Source organism: Caretta caretta, chromosome 17 (genome assembly GCF_965140235.1).
Source record: "Caretta caretta isolate rCarCar2 chromosome 17, rCarCar1.hap1, whole genome shotgun sequence".
Lineage (NCBI taxonomy): Eukaryota > Metazoa > Chordata > Testudines > Cheloniidae > Caretta > Caretta caretta.
This window is the reverse complement of record NC_134222.1, coordinates 16,580,838-16,604,396: the sequence shown is the minus strand read 5'-3', so window position 1 is coordinate 16,604,396 and position 23,559 is coordinate 16,580,838. Positions and strand designations below refer to the sequence as shown.

Here is a 23,559-nt window from a genome sequence, read left to right as displayed (position 1 = left end):
GTGTTACGCACCACCTGAGTTCCCCTGAAGCCTTAGTTTGAGTAGGACCTAAGTGGAGCTTTATCCTCGACCGTGCACGATAGTGAATTCCATCCATAGTTTTGCCCCTAAAGATTGCATTGAGCTGTCTAAGTCGTCTCCCCCACTTGGGATATGGAACTAGGCCAGTTTTCACCAGCTGTGGATCTGGCTCATAAAACGTATTGTAAAGATTCTCTTACCTTTCTGAAGAGAGAAGGGAAAGAGAAGAAAATAGGGAGTTAGCAGAGGGAGAAGTTGGGGCAGGTTTACAGCTCTTTTGACAGCACCCGTAGATTGGAAATGATAAGCGAAGAAGAAGCTGGACCAGTCATTAGAGTGGAGTGGAGATTGTACTTTCCACCCTGCTGGACTGTCTTGAAATGATTGTTTGGAAGCTGTCCTTTCCCTTTCCTCCCCATTGCTTTTTAGCTTGTTTTCCCCGATGTGTGCCATTAAGACGAGTAACATAGACAGCTTGGGAACAAGCCCACCTGTGCAGCTTTAAAGCTGTTGCAAACCACTTTGCCCCCTGGGCTGTATGAGCAAAACCTTTCTTCCTTGCTCCAGGAATCCTTGTGCCCCTGACCTGTAGGGCTGATTCAGCAGACATTTAAGATCAGATGAGACTGAGATTGCATGCAGTGTTGCTGAGCCAAGCGGTGGTTCTCGTAGGTGACGTTGTTAGCTGTATGCAGGCTGGAGCGCGCCGTTCCTATGTCAGATGCCATACGATGGATCTTGAAAGTACCTGTGTTTTCCTCTTCTTTCTTTTTTTCCATTCAGGCCAGCAGACGAGCCGAGCAGAGAGGTGAACCCTAATGTAGAGTTGAATTGTACCTCCCTAGCATCCAAGGGCAGTCGGGATTCCGGTCCAAATAACCAGATCCCTAAACCAGCCAGTCAAGACACTCCATCCACTGTAGCCAGGACCAATTTCTTATATGGTGTCTCGCTGCCTACGCAGATCGCCACGGACCTAAAGCAGGAGATGTCTGCCAGTCTGCACGGGGTGAATGCAGCCAGCGAGATGCTGATGCCCAGGCCCTCAGGAGAGCTGAAGGTGCCTTCCTCACAGGAGTACAGCGACTGCTGTGGTAATAGACTTGCATTTGCTCTCAAAGGAGGGCCTGGCCTAAAGCCCATTGAAGTCGATGGAGAGGCTCTCATTGGCTTTGGGTCTGGCCCAAGATCTGGCTCAAAGAGACAAGGAGTAGTAGTGTTGGGGGTTAGCGCAGTTACTTCTAGGCCTGCCTCAGGTGGCCCGTAGAATTTCACTGCACTCCCGGTCACCTTTGGGTACATTTTAACCTTGGGAGCGGGGGACCATTTGTGGCGTGCCAGAGCCTTTAGTTTAGGGCGTCTGGTGGATCATCGGAGTATAACCGAGGAAAAGTCATTCACTGGGGGGGAGGAGGTGATCCAAAGGCCATCCTTGCCAATGGAAAGGCTTCAACTGATCTGAGGGGACTTTGGATCGGCTAGCCACTTGCTAGTTCTGAAATCCTTAGCACCATAAAGTGCTTTCAACAGGGGCTATTGTGGCTTTCTAATAGCAGCCCACTATATTCCTGTGGGTGTAGGGGGGCAGAATCAGAATCTGAATTTGGGCATCACCCTCATTCCCTGGGAAAACAAAGACTTGCCACGTCCCACCTCCACATGCGCTCCCCTGTGCAGATCTAGAGTTGTACAGTCCTCTCTGCGATGAGGCTTCTCTTCCACAGCTCCAGTGATAGGCTCCTTCCTAAGGCGCAGACCCCAGCCGTTTCAGGAAGCAGAGCAGGGCATGTGTGTGTACTACAGAGAGAACTAACAAACAACATGTGGTGCTTTTTCCCTTTAAAATAACCGGTGCAGAGCCTTATGTACCTGAAATGGGGGAGAGCCCAGTTCTGAGGGGTCAGAGACTCAGCTGAGGGTTTTGAAGGGAATTTTAAGGGCTCTCTTTCCTTTTGCGTAGCTCTGTATTGAAAAACACTGAATGTGACTCTACGGGCTTGCCTTAGAGTAGTAGCAATGCAGTGTACATGGGCCACCAATGCTTTTTTAATCCCTGTGTCTTCTAGGCCTGCTCTGATCAGGGTCAGGCGGTGTGATGGCTGCAGCACCAGCAGCCAGTCTATGCCAGATCACCCCTCCCCTTGCTGTCACAAGCATAAAGGGTCCCCCTGCATTTCGGGATTATACGAATCCCTTCAGCTCACCCTCCCATCCCCAGTCCTTTGCTCACTCAGGGATGAATATTGCCCAGGGAATGGTTCAGTGACTGGCCCAAAGCCATGCAACGAGTCAGTGCCCAAGCTGTGAATAGAATGCAGGAGTCCCTGCTTCCCAGTCCTATGCTGAATCTGGCAGAGTCTAGGCCCTTCTGTGCACACTGGGCCAGGCCTCTTGCCCCTGCTTGTATTAGGTGATAGGGCTCTTATAGTTCCTTTCACCTTGTATTTCCTTGTGTCCAGGACAGAAATCTGCAGTCCCTGGTGGTCCGCTCATCCAGAATGTGCATTCGTCAAAGCGTATCCTCTTCTCCATCGTCCATGACAAAACAGGTGTGATGCTTGCTGGGTCCGGGCAGGGAGGGCACTGCTAGAAAGAGGCAAGGGAAGGGAATGGCTTCTGGCAAAATTCCCAGCCCCTGGCCACTTCTGCTGTTTCCCCACTGCTTGGCGTGGCTGCCGAAGCATTCGGCTCGCAGTGGTTGGTGCCAAGTTCAGTGCTCTGACCATCCCCAAATGTCTCTGGCCCATCCTCCGTGAGGAGCTGCTGGGACTTTTGTCCCCTTCTGCCTTCTGAAGCTGGCTCCATAGAGAGCTCTGGCTCTGCACCCCCTTTAACACAATTTAGCCGTAACTCCGTTGAGGAGGCAGGGTGGAATTTCCTTTTCCCTAGTTGCAGTGTGTCAGCATAGCAGCTGGGACCTCTCTCTGTACCTATCTGTACCCACACCACCCTCCCTTCCTCATCACCCCAGTACTGGAGTGCATCCGAGTCGTCAATTCCTCAGAACACCCCCTGTGAAGTCTGCCCATTTTATAAATGGGGAATTGAGGCACAGTGTAGATTAAAAAGAAAAGGAGTACTTGTGGCACCTTAGAGACTAATAAATTGGTTAGTCTCTAAGGTGCCATAAGTAATCCTTTTCTTTTTGCGAATACAGACTAACACGGCTGTTACTCTGAAACCAGTGTAGATTAAATAACTTGTCCAAAGTCTGTGGCTGACCATCCTTCCTGCCCTGCCTGGCTTTGCAAACAAAAAGGACAGACTAAAATCCCCATCTGGCTCTCTTTTCCACACAGTGGGTGCCCCTGGTGTGCAGGGCAATTTCCAAATGCAGAGGAAAATACCATCCCTGCCCTGGGTAATATGCATTGTAACAAGCAATTAAGCATTCACTCTCCTAGATTTTCAATAGGTGGGCGGGGGGAAGGGAAAGTTGATATGAGATTTTAAAACTTCTTGTAACTATTTTTAAAGGTTGGCTTATGGTTCAGTGTGTTCTGTTCTGAAGGTTCTTTCATTTAAATGTTGAAATGTAGGGTCATTTCCTTCGAGGTCCTTTTCACGCAGGTGCAGCTGCAGAGGAGTACACCTCAGGATGATGGGAGAAGCCTAGACCTTATCAACCAAGCTGCCAGCACTTGCTCAGGAAGGGGATATAATTGTTTATAAGGCAGCCAAGCCTTGTTCCCGATTCTAACACCTCGCCAGCGAAAAGTGCATCTGCTGTCTGTATGCCATATGGAAGTTCCTTATTTCTTATATTTTTGTTTTGATAGATAAATGGGACAGTTTTATAAAAGAAACTGAAGATATCAACACCCTTAGGGAGTGCGTGCAAATTCTGTTTAACAGTAGATATGGTGAGTAGGAGTTAAAATTCCATTATGCATCTGCAGTGCTTGTGGTTTGCATAACATTATGTAGCAATCACTTTTGTTCCCTAACACAACAGCAGAAGCCATATGCTAAACTCCCTTTTCTTTTCAACATGCCTAGCAGCCTCTTGGTCATATTCCAACCTCTTCATGATGACGACGGCACCTCCTTTGTCAGCCTCAGGAACAACTCTGACATCATAATCAAAAAGGCTGACAAAGGAGGTGCTGTCATCATCATGAAGAAGTAGGAATATGAACAAGAGGCTGCTAGGCAGCTCTCTAACTCCACATTCTACAGACCATTATCCTTTGATCCCACGGAGGGTTACCAAAAGAAACTACACCATCTGCTCAAGAAACTCCCTGAAAAAGCACAGGAACAGATCTGTGCAGACACATGCCTAGAACCCCAACCAGGTGTATTCTGTTTGCTACCTGTCTGACATCAGGAATCATAACATTCAAAAACCAGTAGGAGAACACTTCAACCTCTCTGGCCACTCAGTAAAAGACTTAAGGGTGGCAATTTTGCAACAGAAAAGCTTCAAAAACAGACTCCGAGAAACTGCTGAACTTGAATTAATATGCAAACTAGATACCATTAACTTGGGTTTGAATAGAGACTGGGAGTGGCTGGGTCATTACACATATTGAATCTATTTCCCCATGTTAAGTGTCCTCACATCTTCTTGTCAACTGTCTAAGTGGGCCATCTTGATTATCACTACAAAAGTTTTTTTTCTCCTGCTGATAACGCATCTTAATTAATTAGCCTCTTACTCCACCTTTTCATGTTCTCTGTGTATATATATATGTGTGTGTGTGTGTGTGTGTGTATATATATATATATATCTTCTTACTATATGTTCCATTCTATGCATCTGATGAAGTGGGCTACAGCCCACTTCAGCTTATGCTCAAATAAATTTGTTAGCCTCTAAGGTGCCACAAGTACTCCTGTTCTTTTTGTGGATATGGACTAACACGGCTGCTACTCTGAAATTTCTCCCTTAGGAGTAACTTTCGGCAGTGACAAGGGATAAGTTAAGCTTGGAGCCCAGGGCTCTGTTGCTGGGAAAAAGGAGGATAGTAGGACAGCAGACGTGTATCTGTTTTGCAGATCTACTTGAATTATGTTGTCTTCACCTTCTCTTTGTCGTCTTTAAAAAAAACCCCAAAAATCCGCGTGGAAATTAAAACCATCTGTTAATCTTTCAGCTGAAGCTTTGGGTTTGGACCACATGGTTCCTGTGCCATACCGGAAGATTGCCTGTGACCCAGAGGCAGTAGAAATAATTGGGATCCCTGACAAAATACCATTCAAACGACCCTGTACCTATGGTGTCCCCAAGCTCAAACGAATCCTGGAGGAAAGGCACAACATCCACTTTGTCATTAAAAGGTACACGGCTAATCAGAGATACTTCAGAGAGGTGACATGGATGACATTTTAGCCTACCTATTTTGTGTGAGCATGCAGGTAGTGTTCTGTTCTAAATGTAGTCCCAAAATCGTAACCAGAAAATTTATATTCTGATTTTGGTTTTTTTAATTACATAATAGCAGCAAATATTGGATCACTTTTTCTATTCGCCCACTCTGTGTTTGAAACAAACTTCCACGCAGAAGTATAGTCAAATGTGCAGATGAGGTACCTCAGGAATGTTTCCACCGGAGGCAGAGAGATGGGTTCCCTTGAATCAATTTGGGAATGAAAGAGTAGTAAGCACATTGGGCAGATTCAACACCTGGAAAAGATTTTTTCCAATATAGTTTTACAGAGGGTTCTTTTTTTTTTTAACTAACTGTGATGGTTAATAGACCTAAAACTTGACTTACCACATGCTATATAAATAATTAATTACTTTGTTTTTGCAAACAGATGTGTGGGTTTTGATATTCTCCCCCCCGCCATCATTGTTTTTCCAGCTCTTTCAATTTTTTTAGCTTTTAACAAAACCAAACCAATGCCAGTTGCCCGGTATTTATAATCATCCCTACAATAACAAACCACGAATGTTATCTCAAATGCCTCAGTGACAATGGCTCTAGATCATCCTAAACATTTCAAGAGTTTTATCTGCCTGCTTATTAAGTAGGCTGTCAAAATGACACATGACATATTCAAATTGTGCCAGCTGAGTGCATATTGAGATATATGGTCATTTCCCCCCTACCTGTATTTGCCTGATAGCCACAGGTATGTTGTGTTTTTTATAGTGGTTTCTGTTTTTTGCACTAGAATAGGAATAGGGTGGAAAGCTGCACAATTATTTCTTCATTTTTGGTGTATATAATCCCTCCTCATCTCTCCAGCAGGGACACCAACATTTCCTATCTGCCTCTGTCAGCTTATGTGGCCCTCATCATCATAGTACTCAGCACCTCGGAATCATTATGTGTATCATGCCCGTGGAACAGGGCAGTGCTGTTTATCCCCATTGTACATATGGGGAACTGAGGCGCAGATGGATTTGCCCAAGGTTTATGGTGGAGCAAGTTTCAGGCTGATGCCCTAACAATCCTTCCTCTCCTCATCATTTTGTGAAGTTCCCTCCCCAATGTGCCTTTTTTTTGTTTTCCCCCTTCTTGGGCTCATCTGAAACAGACAATTTCTTAACATAATTTTCATCCTTACTCAGAGCTGTTGATTTGTGTCGTCAACAAAAGCTCCCTTTATTGGGGGAGGGAGACAAAAACCGCATCTTTCATTACAAGTTCTTTAGAGAAAACTCAATAATTCCCTTAGTAAAGTCTTTGCTAGCACCTGCAAAATGCAGTGTTATTACATTAGTGTTCTTTATAGTGTCCAAAGGCAACTATCAGGGCTGGAATCCCTTGGTGGTAGGGCTAAAAAAACATAGAAGAAATAGGACATCAGTGCCAGATCTGAATTTCTAGACACCTACTGCCACTCAATTTTCAGCTGAAAAATCAGTGAATCCAGTCATGAATTCTACACTTTCCCTTTAATAAACTGGCACAATGACTCCTGTTTATTTTATGTCAAGGAAAATTGTTCTTATATAGGATGAGAGGGTGTAGATGAGGCAAGATTAGTCGCTTTGAGAGAGGCCTCATGGCAGCCCCTCTAGAAAAATCCACATCTGAATTATGCAGCTTGGATTCATCCCATTCTTTTGCAGCGCACATAGCTGCAGTTTATTAATCTCGTGGCCCATTGTGCTTCCTTTAGAAAATGGATATGCTCAAGTGCACTGGCTCTCTCCCTATCAATAGACACAGTGAATGATGGTGCCCCAGTTTAAAGTAGTATGTCCACTTGTTGTCACTAGATCTGTGCTGAGGACAGAGGTTCTGCTTCACTACGGATTTTTAGATTCCAAGATGTGGCTTCATGCTGAAGTGGAATGGAAACTGAAAATTGTGATATGCTTCCCGAAGAACAATTCAGAAAATATTTTTGTTTCAAGTCAATGAGAACATTTGGTTTTTGACAAAATTTTAATTTTCAGTTTTGACTTCTTTGAATTCTGTATTGTATAATTGACCAAATTTCAAAAAAATAGACCAAGTTGGAGTGCTTCATTCTGAAAATATCAGAACGGGACATTTCAATGTGGTTGGAACTTCTTCCTGGTTTTCTTTCAAAACAAAACCTCGGAGAAATAGAGCTGATTTTTGCACTGTTTTGGTGTTGGTGGGTCTGCATATTCTGATTAAAATAATGTTCCTTCAAAGTTTCTCCAGCCAGCTCTAATCGTAACACTTCATTATAAGCGAAGGCCGGAACTTTCCACTACATTGGTAGAAGGTTGAAAGAATTACAGAAAGTGAAGCCAAGGCTATTGAACATTAGAGCAAGAAGGAAAAACAAAACCACACATCCCTGACTCAACAAAGTACTTAAACACATGCCTAACTTTCAGTGTGTGTGTGTAATCCCATGGAGTCAAGGGGCCTGTTTCTCCATTGCCTTGCACCTCATAGTCATTTACACTAATGCAAAATGAGTGCAAATGGGGTGTAAAACACTGCTAAGTCAGGCCCCAATCCAGCAAGGCTGCTATTATTATTTGTTATTATCCTTTATTATTTGTGTTGTAATAGTGCCCAGGAGCCCCAGCCACGGAGCAGGACCCCACTGTGCAAGATGCTGTACAAACCGAGAATAAAAAGACAGTTCCTGCCCCCAAAGAGTTTCCAATCTAAGACAGGAGACAGCAGATGGCTACAGATGGATGGGAGAGTATAAGGAAAAAATGGCACCATATTAGTCAGCATGCTAGGTAGTGGTCCCAGCACACCAGTGGCCTAACCTTTGTTAGGTTTTTTTGTAGGTATCCTGACAAAGAAGAGTTTGAAAGAGGGATTTGAACGAGGATTGGGAGGTGGCTTTGCAGATGTTTTTGGGGAGCTGCTCCAAAGTGTGAGGGGTAGCCTGGGACAAAGCATGAAGGTGCTTGTTTGGAAATATAACAGGTGGGCAATGGAGGCTGGCATTGTTGGCTTAAAGTTAAGCACATGCTTAGGTACTTTGTTGGATCAGAGCCTTAGAACAAAGAATCAGGCCCAGTGCAACTACTCATGTGCTTAAAGTTATGCACGATATTAAATGATTTGCCAGGACAGCATCTTAGTGTTCAGAGAGAAACCTAAGTTCTTTTAGGTCGTGGGCATAAGATGAATTGCAGACAGTGAGAAACTCTTCCGTCCTAAATTTAGTCATTTAGTGGTCTATTGATAGCTGCTCCTGTGCAAGTCTCCTTCTTTCTGCTCACATAAGAGCTGTTGGACTGAGCAGCTTAGTGAACACTTTCTTAAGGTAACTCTTAAGATAAGTTTTTATAGGAAACTTAACAATGGTCCCGAAATTGCATATGTACAAAAGATGGACAAGATTGCAAATATTCCTGCCATAATGGTAAATGAGCTAGACTGAACAGCAGAATTAAAAGCCATCTTGAACTGTCTTGGCCCCATAGCCCTCTGCTAATGCCAGAAAGTAACAGCTTTATTTAATACAGTTAATGAAATGGAGGGCATGACTTAGAAGCAGATGTTAAGGTGCTTTAGATGAAAGACACTTGTTGTTAGTTGTTGGATTTGTACAAGAAAATACAGGGATTTTTTTTGTTTTTGTTTTTTTTTTTTTCCTCAAGGAAAAGGAATGAATAAACTCAACATGATTCTTACTCAATATATTGTTAAACGATATCTGAAATTCATTCACTAGATGCTCCTGTTTCGTTTCTTTTTCCTCTTCTAGGATGTTTGATGAGAGAATTTTTACAGGTACGTTAATAACTGTCTTTGATTTATTGTCTCTGAAGTGAAAGAGAACACAGAGAAATAGAGTTACAATGATGTAATCTATGAACAGCCATAAGTGAAGGGCATATGTAGTTGTGTTCACAAAGGATAAAATCTTATCTACATAATATACACAAGTATAAGAAAATTCACTCCATGCATAGGACCTATGCACCACTTAAATCTAAGTTTAGCCCTTGAAATAGGGCTGAAGTGAGACTTAAGTCGTGCATAGGCCATGAGCTGACTTTGTGCACAGGGTAAATTTCACCCCTAGAAAGCCATGGAATATTTAAACTGTACTTACAAGGGAGAAGACGCATTGTGGATTTCCATTTATAAGTTATTCTCTCTCCCTTGCATATAAAGTGCTAACATGACTCTGTTTTTCTGTTTGTTTGTTTATTTAACAAAAAACAAAAATCCCCAACTAGTTCAATTTAACTGCTTAGCTTTGTCTTTTGGTCCTTTTTACTTGTACTGTGAGCAATGTAATATGAAAGAGATGTCATTTCAAGCAACTTTTAGCAAATAAAACCAGGCATATATTAGTAAGATCTGAGTGCTCCTTTTGAATACTATGAAAAGACACCCAAAATATTGCTCCAGTGGCTTTTTCCTATCTTAAACTGATGTATATATGAAAAGTTACTGTAAAAATTGCACCATCTGGTCATGTGTTTGTCTGCCAATGATTTCAGACCCAATGGGCTCAATTTACAAGTAAAATCTTATTTTCTCTAAGTGCTTTGCAAATTTAGGCTGGAATCTGAGAGTCAAGCTGGGTGCTTTTATCGCCAGTTATAAAGGTTCTACAAGCCACATTAACCCTTCAATGGCACCTGTACAAACTTGTTATGTTGCTGGTAAGCCCTCACTAGCACCCACGCAACCCCTTTGCCTACAATGGGGTTTGTGCAAGTGTAACTGACTGGAAATTAGGAAACAATTCCGTTGTTGTTGCACAGGATTGGAACACATTCCAGCTTACTCTCTGCTAGCTGTGTGGTCTCTGCAGGGCTAACAGAAGCAGAAAGCAGTAAAGACTTAGTTTTTGACTCCAGTCAGCAGATCTGAATACACAGAAGAACTGGGTCTGCTGAGTAAGGAGGTGCAATTTTTACTTTACACTTTGTCAGAGTGGCGCTGCACTTTAAGTTGCCATCGACAAAGTATCCCAAGGTTTCCACTGCAGTTTTGCTCACCATTTAATTAAAAACCCACCGCGCCTAGGAAACCTATTTTTGCTGCTCCCTGGGCGGGTGCTTAAGTCAGGCTTCATTGTTGCAAGATCAAGATTTTGGTACATGGAAAAAGTACGTTAGAAGGACCCAGTTGAACTGTGAGAAGATAAATAGCATCTTTTGTGATCCCTGCTGCTTCATGTTCCCATTGCGAAGCCTTGCCCTCTTTTACATGCCGGTGACTAAAGGAAAAGGGACTTTACATGGCCACAGATTGTACACACTTCAAAAGGAGGTAGCTGCAGTGTGGCTTCGAGCTGAGTAAAGTTCGAGTATTACAGATGATAACGAGATACCTGCCTTGTTTGTGCAGCTTGTCAGAATAATTCTGCTTCCTCCTTCCCCCAGGTCTGGCTAATCTTTCAGTGTCCGTTCACCTGCTCTCTAGCACCTCATTTTCCTTTCCTTTGCTGTCTTCATAGGGCTCTTTTCATCTCTAAGATCATGGCTGGAGCTTGATTACTGAGGAGCAGGGGAAGGGCAAAGAGAAGGTTTTCATGGCTGCTAAATGCTTATTCGTCTCCTTGTCTCAATTTTGTCACGCCCCCTTCTCTCTCACACACACACAAGGGGCAGATTTTATATGCTCAGGCCATGGTGCTGACACCTCTCCCACTCGCCGCACCACATACAGATTCGAAAACACTTGTATTCGAAGTAGAATGTGATGCCTTTGGCCAAGCAGCAGCCTACAGGATACCACTGGCCTCCACGTCAATTTGTGTGGCAGGTGGTTGCTCTGAGCCTTGCCTCCCTACCTCAAACTGCATTGCCCAGGGCACCCTCTTGTATCTGTGCTAAGCTCTGAACTGGCTATACCGCATCAGATTGTTCAACGCAGTGCACACCGGGCCCCTCCCAATCTGACTCCTGTGCTCAGGAATTCAGGCCGCCTGAGGCTACGCAACAATAATATCAAACCGGGAAGGGAACAGGGTGGAGCCTGGCATACCGGCACCTGGGAACTGAATTCATCTTTTAGGTACTTGCCCCCAGAGAAGTGAGGAATCATGGTGACTTGAGAGAGGAGACATGGAGGACCAAAACCAGTAGGAAGGGCTGGTAAAAGAAAATCCATCGAGAGAGAGGCATGTGTAAACGACAGTCATCCTCAATGCAGTCCCCGGACTCCCCGCCACCGGAACCCTCCTGCTCCTGACCCTCCTGGCCAACACTTGTGCAACTGCCTCTGTAACACGTTTCCTGAGGATTTTGCCCCTCAAGCCTTTCACTGCGTTCAGTAATATTACTCTAATATTAATATTACTCGCACATCCCTGTGCGAGGAGGTCTGACTCAAATGCAAAGGTGCCCATCTCCCAGGAGGTCCTGCATCTCTTCTTGCTGGAAGGACCTTTCTCTTAGAATGGTGTGAAGGCAATTGCCAAGCAGAATTTCCTGTGCTAGATCATACTTTTGCTGCAGTGTACCCAAGAGAAGGTGTCCTCGTATCTTTGGATTGTCTGTACTGCAGTCACAGGGTGACTGCTGCTTGAGTAGGCCCACCTGAGCTCATTTTAATCTAGCCCGTTCAGGTCCAGGAGCAGGGAAACCCCAGGAGCACTTGCTTCAGTGCAGGCTAGCCCTGTGAGTAATTACCCAGGGTTCCAGACAGGCTTGTACGGCCCACACTGAAGTGCCCTCTGCTCCGGGACCCAAGCTAGCTTAAAGCTAGCTCGTTATGTCTTTCACACCCTCAGATTGGTGTATTGACATACCCTTTATGTGTAACCCAGACACTCACTCTTTATGCATCACAAGCTGCTGACTGGCTTTGTAAATGCAGGAGAGGAACATCAAGTAGTCTAGTGAGCTATGCTGCTAGCATTCGAATTCTTCTGTGGTTAATTCTGGTTTTGCTTTTCATTATAAAACCTTGCTGCGGAACTGGGACCAGGAAGTAAATTTACCAAAGATCCTACCAAGCTGGAGCCCTCCAGCCCATCGGGGGAAATCTCTCCAGAACCACACAGAATGGCACTGCTAGACCTGGCAGGGACTTCTCAGGCTAATAACAGGTATGTGGCTTTCATCTCCACCGAAGCAGTTTCCTCCATAAAGACTAGAGGCTAGATTGTGACTCCCTCAGCCCACATGCAGCCCCACTGGGGTCCGCTTGAGCCGCTGGTGGAGTGAGATTCTGCATCCGATAGTGAGCTGTAGCTCACGAAAGCTCATGCTCAAATAAATTGGTTAGTCTCTAAGGTGCCACAAGTACTCCTTTTCTTTTTGCTTACAATGAGTGTGAGAGTCTTGCTCCGTGGAAGCACTGATCATAGCGCGCCTCTGACATATACTGTGTCTTTTGTTGGTTTCAAATGCTATGCAGCAAGGGAGCTGGAAACCTTCCCATTTCAAATGCGTATGGTTTTTGTTTTTTTGTTTTTTTTTTTAACCTGATGCAGTCGGGTTGACGTTACTAGTAAAGCTGTAAGAGAGAACAAGTCTAATCAGCCTTCATTTGTCAGACTTTTAACGCACGAGGCTAGTGAGGGAGTCACTGTTAGTCACAGTAATGCTGAGAAATCTGGAAGGGGAATGTGTAAAACAAAAAGTGGAAAGTATGCGCTCAATTAGCCCAAGCTCTTTCATGCATGTGTCTGTGTAAGAGAGATGTTTTGATATCACTTACGGTACACTCTCAGGGCTAGATGGGGGAGTCAAAGGAAGTGACTTTTTTGCCTGAGTGAAAGCCGAGTAAGAACTTCAGGATTTGCCCCAAATGTCTGAGCCTTACAGTGTGGTGTTGTGTCCAGTTTTTGCTGCCTGTCTGTTTAGACTGCAAACCTCCTCAGGGCAGGGACTGTATCATCTTTTGTCACTTGGGCAGTGCTGAGCATACTGTTGGTACTGGAAAGATTATTTCCAAAGATGCAGTTGCTGCAAGTGGAAGCAATATTTTGTTTGTCATCCTGAGAGTTTGGAACATGCTCTGCAATCCTCTGTTGGCAGCCATCTGAAATCAGGAAAGACCTGAGTAAGGGGAGTGAGATGGAAGTCACTGAATGCTGTTGCTAATAATGTGGTAACTGTAAGTGCTTTGTTTTAGCACAATAATGAAAACCTCAGGGCTCATTTTTCACCTTTGATGGTGTGCCCACCGTAGCTGCCATTAGCAAACCACTAGAGAAATCAGATCATCCTGCTATTGTGAGCTGATACAAAAAAAAAAAAAAGATCAAAACCACTGAGTTTGAACAAAAGGGATCGGGTCACTACTGTGTGCAAACAAGGTAGGAGAAGATTTCCTTCCTGAATTATCTGAGATGCCTAAAGTAGGTCTACAAATTCACCATCAGACTGCAGTCTAACAGGTCACGCTTTATAAGAAGGGTACATTCATAACTGATTGATAGGTGTTTTGACAAATGCCTAATCAAATTCACAGAGGCCAACAGGTGATGGGACATGAGATGAGGAGGACTCTGAGAATTCTTTCCCAGGTGTCTGGGTGTTGAGTCTTTTCCACATACTCAGGATCCAACTGATTGCCGTATTTGGGGTTGGGAAGGAAGTTTCCCCCCAAGTCAGATGGGCAGAGACCCTGGGGATTTTTTGCCTTCCTCGGTAGCATGGGGCACGGGTCACTTTCAAGTTTAAACTAGTGTAAATGGTGGATTCTCTGTGACTTGAAGTTTTTAAATCACGATCTGAGGACTTGCAACTCAGCCAGAGGCAGGGGTCTATTATAGGAGTGGGTGGGCAAGCATCTGTGGTCTACAGTGTGCAGGAGGTCAGATTAGATGATCACGGTGGTTCATTCTGTCCTTAAAGTCTGTGAGGTCAATAGGTTATAACCATCAAGCCTTCAAGTGATGCATGTATAACCACATGTAACACACATTACGCGTGACCTGTTATATATTCTTATAACACCTATTGATTATGTATTAACTCTGTATGAACTACATGTAAATGTAGTGACATGTGAGTACAGACGGCAGGGGGGGAGATGTTCTGGTGTGTGACCAGCTTCATGCTGCTGAGACCCAATGTACATGGCGGTATGTGGCTGCAGCTCTGTGTGAAGAGCAGCGCTCTGGGTGCTGGTGTTACCCCAGAGAGGTGTGATTCCTTCCACAGCCCCCAGGGTGTGCCAGGGGATAGGGGCTATTCTGTGACACTTCCCTCCTCCCACATGCTCAACCAGCTTTGCTGGGTGAAATCCTGGTCCCAGTGAAGCCCAGGGCAAAACTCGCATGGTGTTCTGGGGCTAACCCCAGGTCTGTGGGAGCTGGGCTGGTGGTCTTGAGGCTTCCAGCTGCACCGTAAACCTGGCTTTACAGTTGGTAGACCCAGGACTCAGAGCCGTGCCAACACATTCATACTTCACCACGCCGACCTCCTGACTTGGGTCTGCAGCTTGAGCTGCAGACTGATTTGTGTGTGCATGGAAGGGGCGCTTGGGGTCAAACCTGAGCTTAGTGTGTGGTGTAGACGTACCCATTGAGGTTAATAACATTCTAGCCCTAAAGGCCTTGGGGTGTTTGGCACTGGTTGCAGCATCCTGTTTAATTTTGTGATGGATCGTGAATCCCACAGGAAAAAGGTCTTTACAAATATCCTGAGATGACTACAACTGAGGGCAGGGACTGGCTCTGCCTGTGAATTGCTGTGTCACAAGTAACAAAAGTGATGCCCTGTACAAGACACACACGGCTCGGCTAGCGGGTGCTGCTTGGTGTGCTTAGGGCATGCCAAGTTCATCCAATTTAACTGAAAGTGGGATTTTAAAATCTTATTCACTTAAACTGGTCCTCCGCAAGGCTGTTGTGTCCACATTCTCATTTTAGTTTAAACCAGGCTTATTTAAATACAAGAGCTAGGTGGTATTATGTTTTTATTTACTAAAGTTGATTAGGAACAGATGAAAATTTAAGATACTTTTAAAACAGAGAGAAGAGACACGGCCTTTTGCATTGTTTTAACTAAACTGTGTAATGTGACCCATTTGCTTGTATGTGTTACAGATTCACAAATAATGACTCTCTTACAGCCCCCAGCTACAGAGCCTTGGCTTTTTAGCTCCATCAGTTGCAGCTCATGCTTTAGCCCAGCAGGTCCCTGGTTCAGCCCCAGGTGCATTGGTCAAACTGACAGCCATCGGATGCGAACGAGGCCGTGCTTTCCAAGAATGGATAAACTTGTTGCTTTGGCGAGGGCCTAACGGGGAAATAAGTAAACATGTGGAACACGTGGCCAAAAGGGCTGCTGTTGAATCTATTCCTCTTTGTCCAGCACTTGCTGTCACATGCTGAGCAGCGAACCTATCACAGAGTATTTTAGCACAGGGAACGTACTGACCCAAAATTCTTAACATCTGACAGTCACGTTCTCCGTATTCTCTGGCGCCCAAGACAAGGACGAGATTTGTGTGATGATATTGACTTCACGGCAATAAGCGCTGGGAAGCGGACAGAACTTAGAGTGGAATTTGGCTCATGCTCTGTATGGTGCCATTTCACATATGTTTGTGGGATGGGAACTCTCCTAAGTCTCTTGCTTGGCTGAGACTCGTGTAAGAGTCTCTGGCGCAAGAGGGAGTCTTCAAAACCTGTGAAAATGGTCAGGTCCTTGCTTTCGTTCAAGTGCTCGAGCTTGCAAAGGAGTCCTCTTCTTTGACTGCCGCCTTAGGTTTAAGGAATGTGCAAAGGGTTGCCTCTTACAAGCAGAATCCAACATCGCGATGTCACAGTGTTTTGGCAAGGGTTCATCAAGGTATATAGGCACGTGCTGAACTTTAAGCATGGAAGCACTCATTTTCCTCTTCAGCAAAACACTTAAACATATGCTTAAGAAGCGTTTTGCTGAATCAGGTCTCAGATGAATAATTGTAACTGGGGAGTCTGTAATTTCAAGTGTGGTATTGGATTGCACAAAGTATGTATCCTGCTAAAGGAAGTAATACGCTGCATGAATTGATTATACTGGTAATAAGTTGTTGAAATTCAGAATTGATATATAAATATGGGGCTCACTCATTAAAGTCAATGAAAGGGTTTCATTAACTTCAATGGGCATTGGATTGGACCTTTTCTTATATTGGTATACTATTATATAGGTATATTGTATAGGTAGATATATTGCATAGATGGAAGAGCTCTATTGTCTACTTGACTGTGCATAATCTTTGCTAAATGAGAGCATAATGAGCAGTACAAATTAGGACCTGATCCTGCACCGCTGATGTTAATCAGAGTTTTTCTGTTCTGTCTAGATAGATACTTACGCAGCCCTCATGATCATAGTACCTGAAGTTGTTACTGTGTTCATTTTCGCAACACCCCCAGGAGGCAGGATAGTGCTGCTTTCCCCATTTTACAGATGGGGACCTGAGACACCGAGGCACTAAGTGATTTGACGGAGGTCACATAGGAAGTCTGTTACAGAGCAGGAATTGAACCCAGGTCTCTGGAGTCCCAAGCAAGTGCCTTAACTACAAAGCTATACTTCAGTTAGCCAACCAGTCATTGACTTCTATGGGTGTGTGATCAGGCTTCAGGTGTTTAGGCTGGATCTTCAAAGCTGCTGAGCACCCACTGCTCCTGTTGACTTCAAAAGGGGCTTTTTAAATGCTCAGCACCCCTGAAAATCATCCTTTGTATGTCAATATCTGTAAACATATCACTTCCTCTTGCTTGATTTTTCTCTTCAGTTAGTACACTTTATTCTCTCCCCCCAACCCCCAAATATAAAAATACAGTTAAATCGACCTGAAGACAAACAGGCAGGCAGAATAGTGACAAGATGATAGGGATGTGAAGCTAATTAGCTAATCTGCCCCTAAGAAATTTTGCTTAGAATACTCAGTGGTAGATTTTTTTTTATCAGACTGTGCAACAGTATCCAAGTCAGTAAAAGGTCTGGAATTTGCATTCTCAACGTGCAAATGAATCTGGGGGCTTCCTGTCCATATTGAACACCTTCTAATATTGAATTGTCTTCACCTTCATCCCTACTGTGCTCTGACTGTTTCTAGTAGTGAGTCAGGATTGCACATTCTGGTAAAATAGCTTTAGAAAATCTTAGAGAAAAATAATGTTTTTTTTTTCTGGAGCAGAGTTGGGCAGTGGTTCTAAGTGGAATTTAATGATTGTGAGGGATACCAACCAGAGCAGGATTTCGAGTTTTTAGTTTGTTTTCATTGCAGCGTAATCATTCGGCTATTTGTACCGAACCTTATTCTGATCTGACTTCCTTGGTTTTACCCGAATATAAATCCCAGATTTATTGAACCAGATTCAGCACTCAGTTATACCAGTGAAACACTACCACAAATTCAGTGAAGTCAGGGGGTCACTCTGGATTTACAGGGATCTAACTGACTAGCCCATTGAGTTCAACTGGGCTACTGTTGACTTACACTGGTCTCAGTGAGAACATAATCCGGCCATGTATGTTGAATTCACAGGCTATGTGAATTATAGCCCACTTGGGTTAATTCAGCATGTTGTATAGGAAATCCTAAATTACAGTGGAGATGAAAAACTTGCCTTGATCATACAGACCCTCCTTCTCCTCCCCCCCCCCCCATGTTTTGGTAATGTATATTTCTAAATAAAATATACATTTATTTTATTTTTTTTTTTAAGAAGAAGTCCATATTCGTGTGTAGAGTACGTACAGAGACTTGTGCTCCCCTGTTAGGAACATAGACTAGTCATCCAGCTAGTCCAATACCATGTCTCTGACATTTGGTAACCCCAGATGCTTTAGAGGAAGGTGCAAAAAACACTGCACTGGACAATTATGGGATAATCTGCCCCAGGGAAGGTTTCCTCTGAAGAGCCATTAGTTACAGGTTGCCTAATGCTCTGAAGCACGGGGGTTTACATCCCTTCCAAAAACTCTTGTTTGCTTTTTCTAATATTTGGCATGTATTCTAGTAGCTGTGGATAGCCTTGATCTCCATATAAATCCTTACATCCTTAGAAAGGGATTTTAAAACCATTCCTGGCTGGCTGAACTCTGTTCCCCTGGAAATCAATGGTAACAAGTCCCATTGGCTTTGGTGGGTGCAGATTCAGCCAAACAATGAGTTTTTGGCAGAAGACAGCACTCTCTTCCATCAGCTTAAAGCGTCTTCACCAGAAGCACTAACGGGGACAGCTGCGCTGATGCGAGTTTGCAGTGTAGACCTGAGGTTTGTTGTTAAAACTCAGTGAGATTTTCCTCTTTCTTTACACAGAGGTTACTCCATTGATGTCTGTGGATTTACCCCTGGTTTGCACTGATGTGGCTGAGTGGGGACTCAGAACCCAGTGGGCTTGGTTGCTAAAAACCCCAAGACAACCCATGATTTAGCCTCCAGTAGGTCACTGGCTAGAAGATTTATCTCATTTGTGGCAATGCTTGAAATGTTTGCAGGGTTTCAGATGTGCAGGAGATACCTGAATCCTTCCAGAAGTTCATATATAAAAAAGCACTGTTAAAGGGGGGAAACTGAGCTTGATTTGAGACCCATCCGTCTTAAGAACGTTTTCAAACCTTTCCTTTGCAGTAGCAACACCAATGTAATTACCGCAGTGCAAACCTCTACTGCAGAAACCCCACACTGCTGTAAAGCAAGGTTTACACTGGTAAGTTAAAAGTGACATTGCCCATCCAAAGCTCATGCCGGAGAAACCTTCTGTGCCATCCTGCGGTATCTCTCTTACTCCCTTATGAAAATGTGTTATCATGATCTATTTGCTGACGAGTTGTATAAGCTTTAAAGAAAGGAATTTGCCATGGTTTACTGACCCCAGAAACCCTGAGAGCTGTCATGAGTTCTTTCAACTGGAGCCCTGGAGTGCTCTGCTGCTAGGATCGTCAGTGTGGGATCTTTATTTTTTCCTTACGCAGAGGAAGTATTGAAGTCAGAGCTAGTTTTTTTTTCCCCCCTCAGTCCCTTGAAAATGTGCCTTTAGTCTATTTAATGCACTGTACATAAGCATGTGTTTTTTAAGCGATCCATTGATAGTTCCTTTACTGTGTCCCATGTCTGCTTCTCCTTGTCAGGTCTGAGAAGAGTAGTGTTTCTGAAGACTGTGAACCAGGTGAGCAAGAAATAATGGCTGCTTTCTACTGAGAAAGCGTAATGGTGAGGGACATAAAAAAGGCTAGGGTACTGTCTAATAAATAACAGATTTCCCCAGGAAGCAGATAAACTCTCCAGTTCTTTGGCTGAGATGATGACATGCCACGTGAAATGTATTTGCTGAGTGCATACTCTCCCAGCAATGTGCTGCAGTTATGGCTATTGTAATGAAACATTTCTATACAAACGACAAAAGTGTAGCAAACATTGCTGCTTATCACCGCTCCCCGTAGTGTACTATGCTTTCCATTGTGTGGGGCTTGGAATCTCTGTATGCTTCTGTTGAATAGCTTATAGGAAGAGATATATCATGGGGAGGACAATGCCTTCTATATTGTATATTTTGATGGGTAATAAAGCATTCTGTGACTATCTGTATGAGGGATATTGTGTGTGTGTGTGTGTGTTGTGTTTACATGCTCCCTCTTTAAAATGAGCCCATCTGAGTGGGAATGCATCATTATTTAAAAACAAATACAAAAGATAATAACAAGAATACCTACCCAGGAGAGTAAGCTGAATAATGGCGGGGGGGAAAGCCTGAGAAAATAGACTAAACTCATTCTGGGCCCTGACGGCCTACAGACTGCCGCTCTGTCATACTAGTGGCAAGAGTGAATTACAGTCAAGGATCCTTTCTAGAGAACTTCCTTTAGACACATCTCTGAAACTTTTTTGACATGAATTGATTGTCACAATATCCCTCGGAGGCAAATAAATGAGTAAGTATTTTTCCCATTTCACAGACAGGGATGCAGAGATACTTGTCCTATGGCCTCTTGGGCAGGCCTTGATTCGACAGAACACTTTGACAATAATGAGACTTAAACACATGCTTAAATGTGCTGCTGAATCGGAACCGTATTTACTGAGGCCTTCTCTACCGGAAGAAGTTGCCCGAGTTTGTTTCTGGTAGAATTTTAAACCAGAATATTTAAACTGGTACAACAGGCTGTGAGCACTCTCTTATTGTGGTTTTAAACCAGGCTTACTTCAGTTTGGTTTAAATTGATTAGGAATCGGTTTAAGATGAAGTGAAATAAGTCATTCTTAAACTACATCCGCATAGGGGTGTGATCATTTAACTAAATCAGTGTAGAAAGTGATTTAAATTAAACCAGTGCGGTTTTCTCATATAGACAAAGCCTTATCCTTTCTCTGCCTCAGTTTTCCTGTCTGTACAGTGGAGTTAGTGATGGTAACCTACATGTGCAATGTGCTTTGAGACCTATAGGTGAAGTGCTGAGCGTTGTTATGAGGAACCGGTCACTGTATAGAATCGAACATGCTGGCAGTGAGGATTTTTCCTTCCCGGGCATGGATAATTAGTGGCCAATTGTCTTTCATGCATCCGATTAATTATTTTCCTGCTAGGTACCTCAGCAGAACTGAGTGGGATCAGACCTATCAAAATAGAGCCAGATGAGCTGGACATCATTCAAATAACCGTTCCAGGTAAAATATAAAACTTTGGAATTGCTCAGAAATATCTAGGCAAAGAACGTTGGCCTCCGACTGCACTGCGTGAAGATTTTGCTTTTGGAAAGGCAGGTTGCAGGAAATTGGGATTTCTCCTCATCTCACTGTCTCTTAGGATGAATTTTGCCCCCCAGTCCCTTTCTCTTTCGAAAGTAAAGTTCCAGTTGTGCATCAGAAGTTAGTTGATTTCTTTGGAAGGCCTTTGGGATAACACATGGCTTTGTTTTTTCAAGGGCTTGGTCTGTGTCAGTTCATTTTTTGCCTTTCACCGTCTCCCTGTCCCTGTCCCATCTCTGGCCAGGCAGGCTGGGAGCGGACTCTTCTGGAGCAGATGCTAACACTGCTCTTTCAGTGATAAGGAAGAAGTACTGAGGTAGTAGGTGACCATTGCCTTCCTTTATCCCTGTGCTCTCCACCCGAGCCCCAGTGAGTATCCCTGAGGTGGGAACTGAGAGACAGAAAGTTAAATTATTTGTCCCAAGTCACATGTCAAATCCATGGCAGGACTGAGAGTAGAATCCAGATTTTCTGACTCCCAGCCCAGTACAAAGAAAGCCATAGACATTCTTGCTTTTAGAAGGAGCAAATTGGAAACAGTGGTTGCAGCCTGTTGGGGAAGAATATGGAGTGGGTCTGGAAGGGATTTTAAAGTGACTTCACTTTAAGTTGTATCTGTTGATTTATTCTGGAGATGAACACCTATGGGGTGGATGCACCCGTGTGGGAAAATGCTGTGTTAGGCGGATCCCTTTAAATTGTGGCCTCCGCGTTTCTATAGCACTGTGCGTTGGCTCCTAAGGGTGTAATTGAGCCTATTGAAAGCTGGTGTTCTATCGTCACTTCTGTCTCTCATTAGCTGATATGCCCTGTAGGACCACTGGTGACGTCTCTGCAGCTTGCATCTGGCTAGGGCTTATCATTATACAAGTGGATAAATAGTAGCTCCCAGCAACCAGTTCTAAGGCTACCAAGCTGCCAGTGAGCAATCAGTGGTGCACATATGCTAGATAGTCTTGTTTCTCTCACACACACACACACACACACGCCCCTAAAAGTAGCAGGGGCTAGAATTGTTCTCACTCACATTGGTAGGGTGGACCACACATTTGCTGCCCCCTGTCGTGGCATGACCCACCCTAAGAAGGTGTCCTGCTGGAGGGAAGAGCAATGACTTCAGCTCTCCAGGGATTGCCTAGAGTGGGTTCCCCAGTTAGAACCAGTGAGACTTGGTCCTCTGGAACTTAGCAGGGCTGACAGCAGGCCGAGGTCAATGAGGGCCCATCAGGCCAGATAAAAAAGGCTGGCAGCTTTTACAAGGGGCCAGTTCTGGAGGAAGCCCAGGACAGGGAACGCTCACTCTCCTTGCCCTAACCCAAGTAACCTGGCCTGATCAGGCCTCTCACCTTGGTAGGATTTGCTTTGGCTCTCTGTGAAGATATAGTTATGGTCTTTAATGCCCAAGTGGCTGTTTCGAGTTCAGATGTAGCTTCTTTTCTGTTCATGCCAGAAGGGGACTAGATGGAGAGCTGATCTGGCCAGAGGGCTGGGCCACAGAAGTGCCAGACCATTGTGGTGCTAGACTGGAAGAAACCCTGAAAAGCTGTGTCCTGACACAAGGGGGCAATCTGGTATGCTGATAGAATTCCAGATTAAACCTTTGTCTTTAGGGGGGTTACCATGGATTTATAGCTGTGGAACTGAGAGCAGAATGTGGTCCCCCGTCTTTTCTTTCGCCCTGGTGTTTGGCTATCCCAGCCCATTGAGTGTTGTTGGTTTGCGGAATGTGTGAAGGAGTGAATTAGATTGATCAGTTGGATCAGGGGAAGGGACAGGTAGACCATGCAGGTAGACCATGCATCCAGCGCAATAAGCATGTGGTTTTGGAGTAGACCGCGGAGAAGGGGCTGAAAGGATACGTGCAGGATTGGGCCCAGAGTGCATTCATGAGCCATGGACCTTTGGGGAGATGATCGCCCTGAAAAGCTGCTGGGCTAACAGTCCGTGTTGGGATCCTCTACAGCAAAGTAGGTAAATAGTTTCTGAAGGCAAGACCACAAAAACCACCTAATTTGTTTCCTGTCTGTTGTATAAGGTTGGCAGATCTCAAACCTCAAGTGTTTATATTCCTGACCAGGGCACCGGTTCAGGAAAGCATCCCTGTTCAGGAAGGGTGGCTAAGCATGTGCTTGAATCCCACTGAAATCACTAGGACCTAAGCACTTACCCAAGGTCCAGATCCTAGGCACCCAACGCTGATTAATTTCAGTGGAAGATAGGCACCTTTCAAGTATCTCTGAGTATCGGGGCCCAAGTCCTTTCTTGCATTGGGTCCTAGAGTTGTTGAGGAGCCAGTGGTCGCAGGCCATAATGGGGACAGCAGCGTTGAAAACAGTAGGTTCTGGAGAGTAAAGAGGGGAGATTAGGAGTTTCCCTCAGGAAGACCATTCCTTGGGCTGGTATTTATAGGGTTGTTACCTTAGCTCGGTAGTGCACCAAATGGTAGGAACATCTTAAGGGGTGATTAGTAAGGTGCATTTCCAATGTGTTTTACAAGCATTAACTACAGAGTAACCTTGATGGA

The 23,559-nt window shown here is 44.4% G+C and overlaps 1 protein-coding gene across 9 annotated transcripts in view; it reads left to right on the top strand.

Annotated features, from left to right (window-relative positions):
- GTF2IRD1 (GTF2I repeat domain containing 1) overlaps positions 1 to 23,559 on the top strand; it is a 174,354-nt gene that overhangs the window by 103,147 nt on the left and 47,648 nt on the right. For all 9 annotated transcript variants that reach the window (XM_075120865.1, XM_075120866.1, XM_075120867.1 and 6 more), the window contains 8 exons: positions 805 to 1,115; positions 2,481 to 2,570; positions 3,801 to 3,884; positions 5,121 to 5,304; positions 9,133 to 9,158; positions 12,318 to 12,438; positions 19,421 to 19,458; positions 20,874 to 20,954. In XM_075120865.1, coding sequence (XP_074976966.1) covers positions 805 to 1,115; positions 2,481 to 2,570; positions 3,801 to 3,884; positions 5,121 to 5,304; positions 9,133 to 9,158; positions 12,318 to 12,438; positions 19,421 to 19,458; positions 20,874 to 20,954 — 935 coding nt within the window. The remainder of the gene's footprint in view (positions 1 to 804; positions 1,116 to 2,480; positions 2,571 to 3,800; positions 3,885 to 5,120; positions 5,305 to 9,132; positions 9,159 to 12,317; positions 12,439 to 19,420; positions 19,459 to 20,873; positions 20,955 to 23,559) is intronic.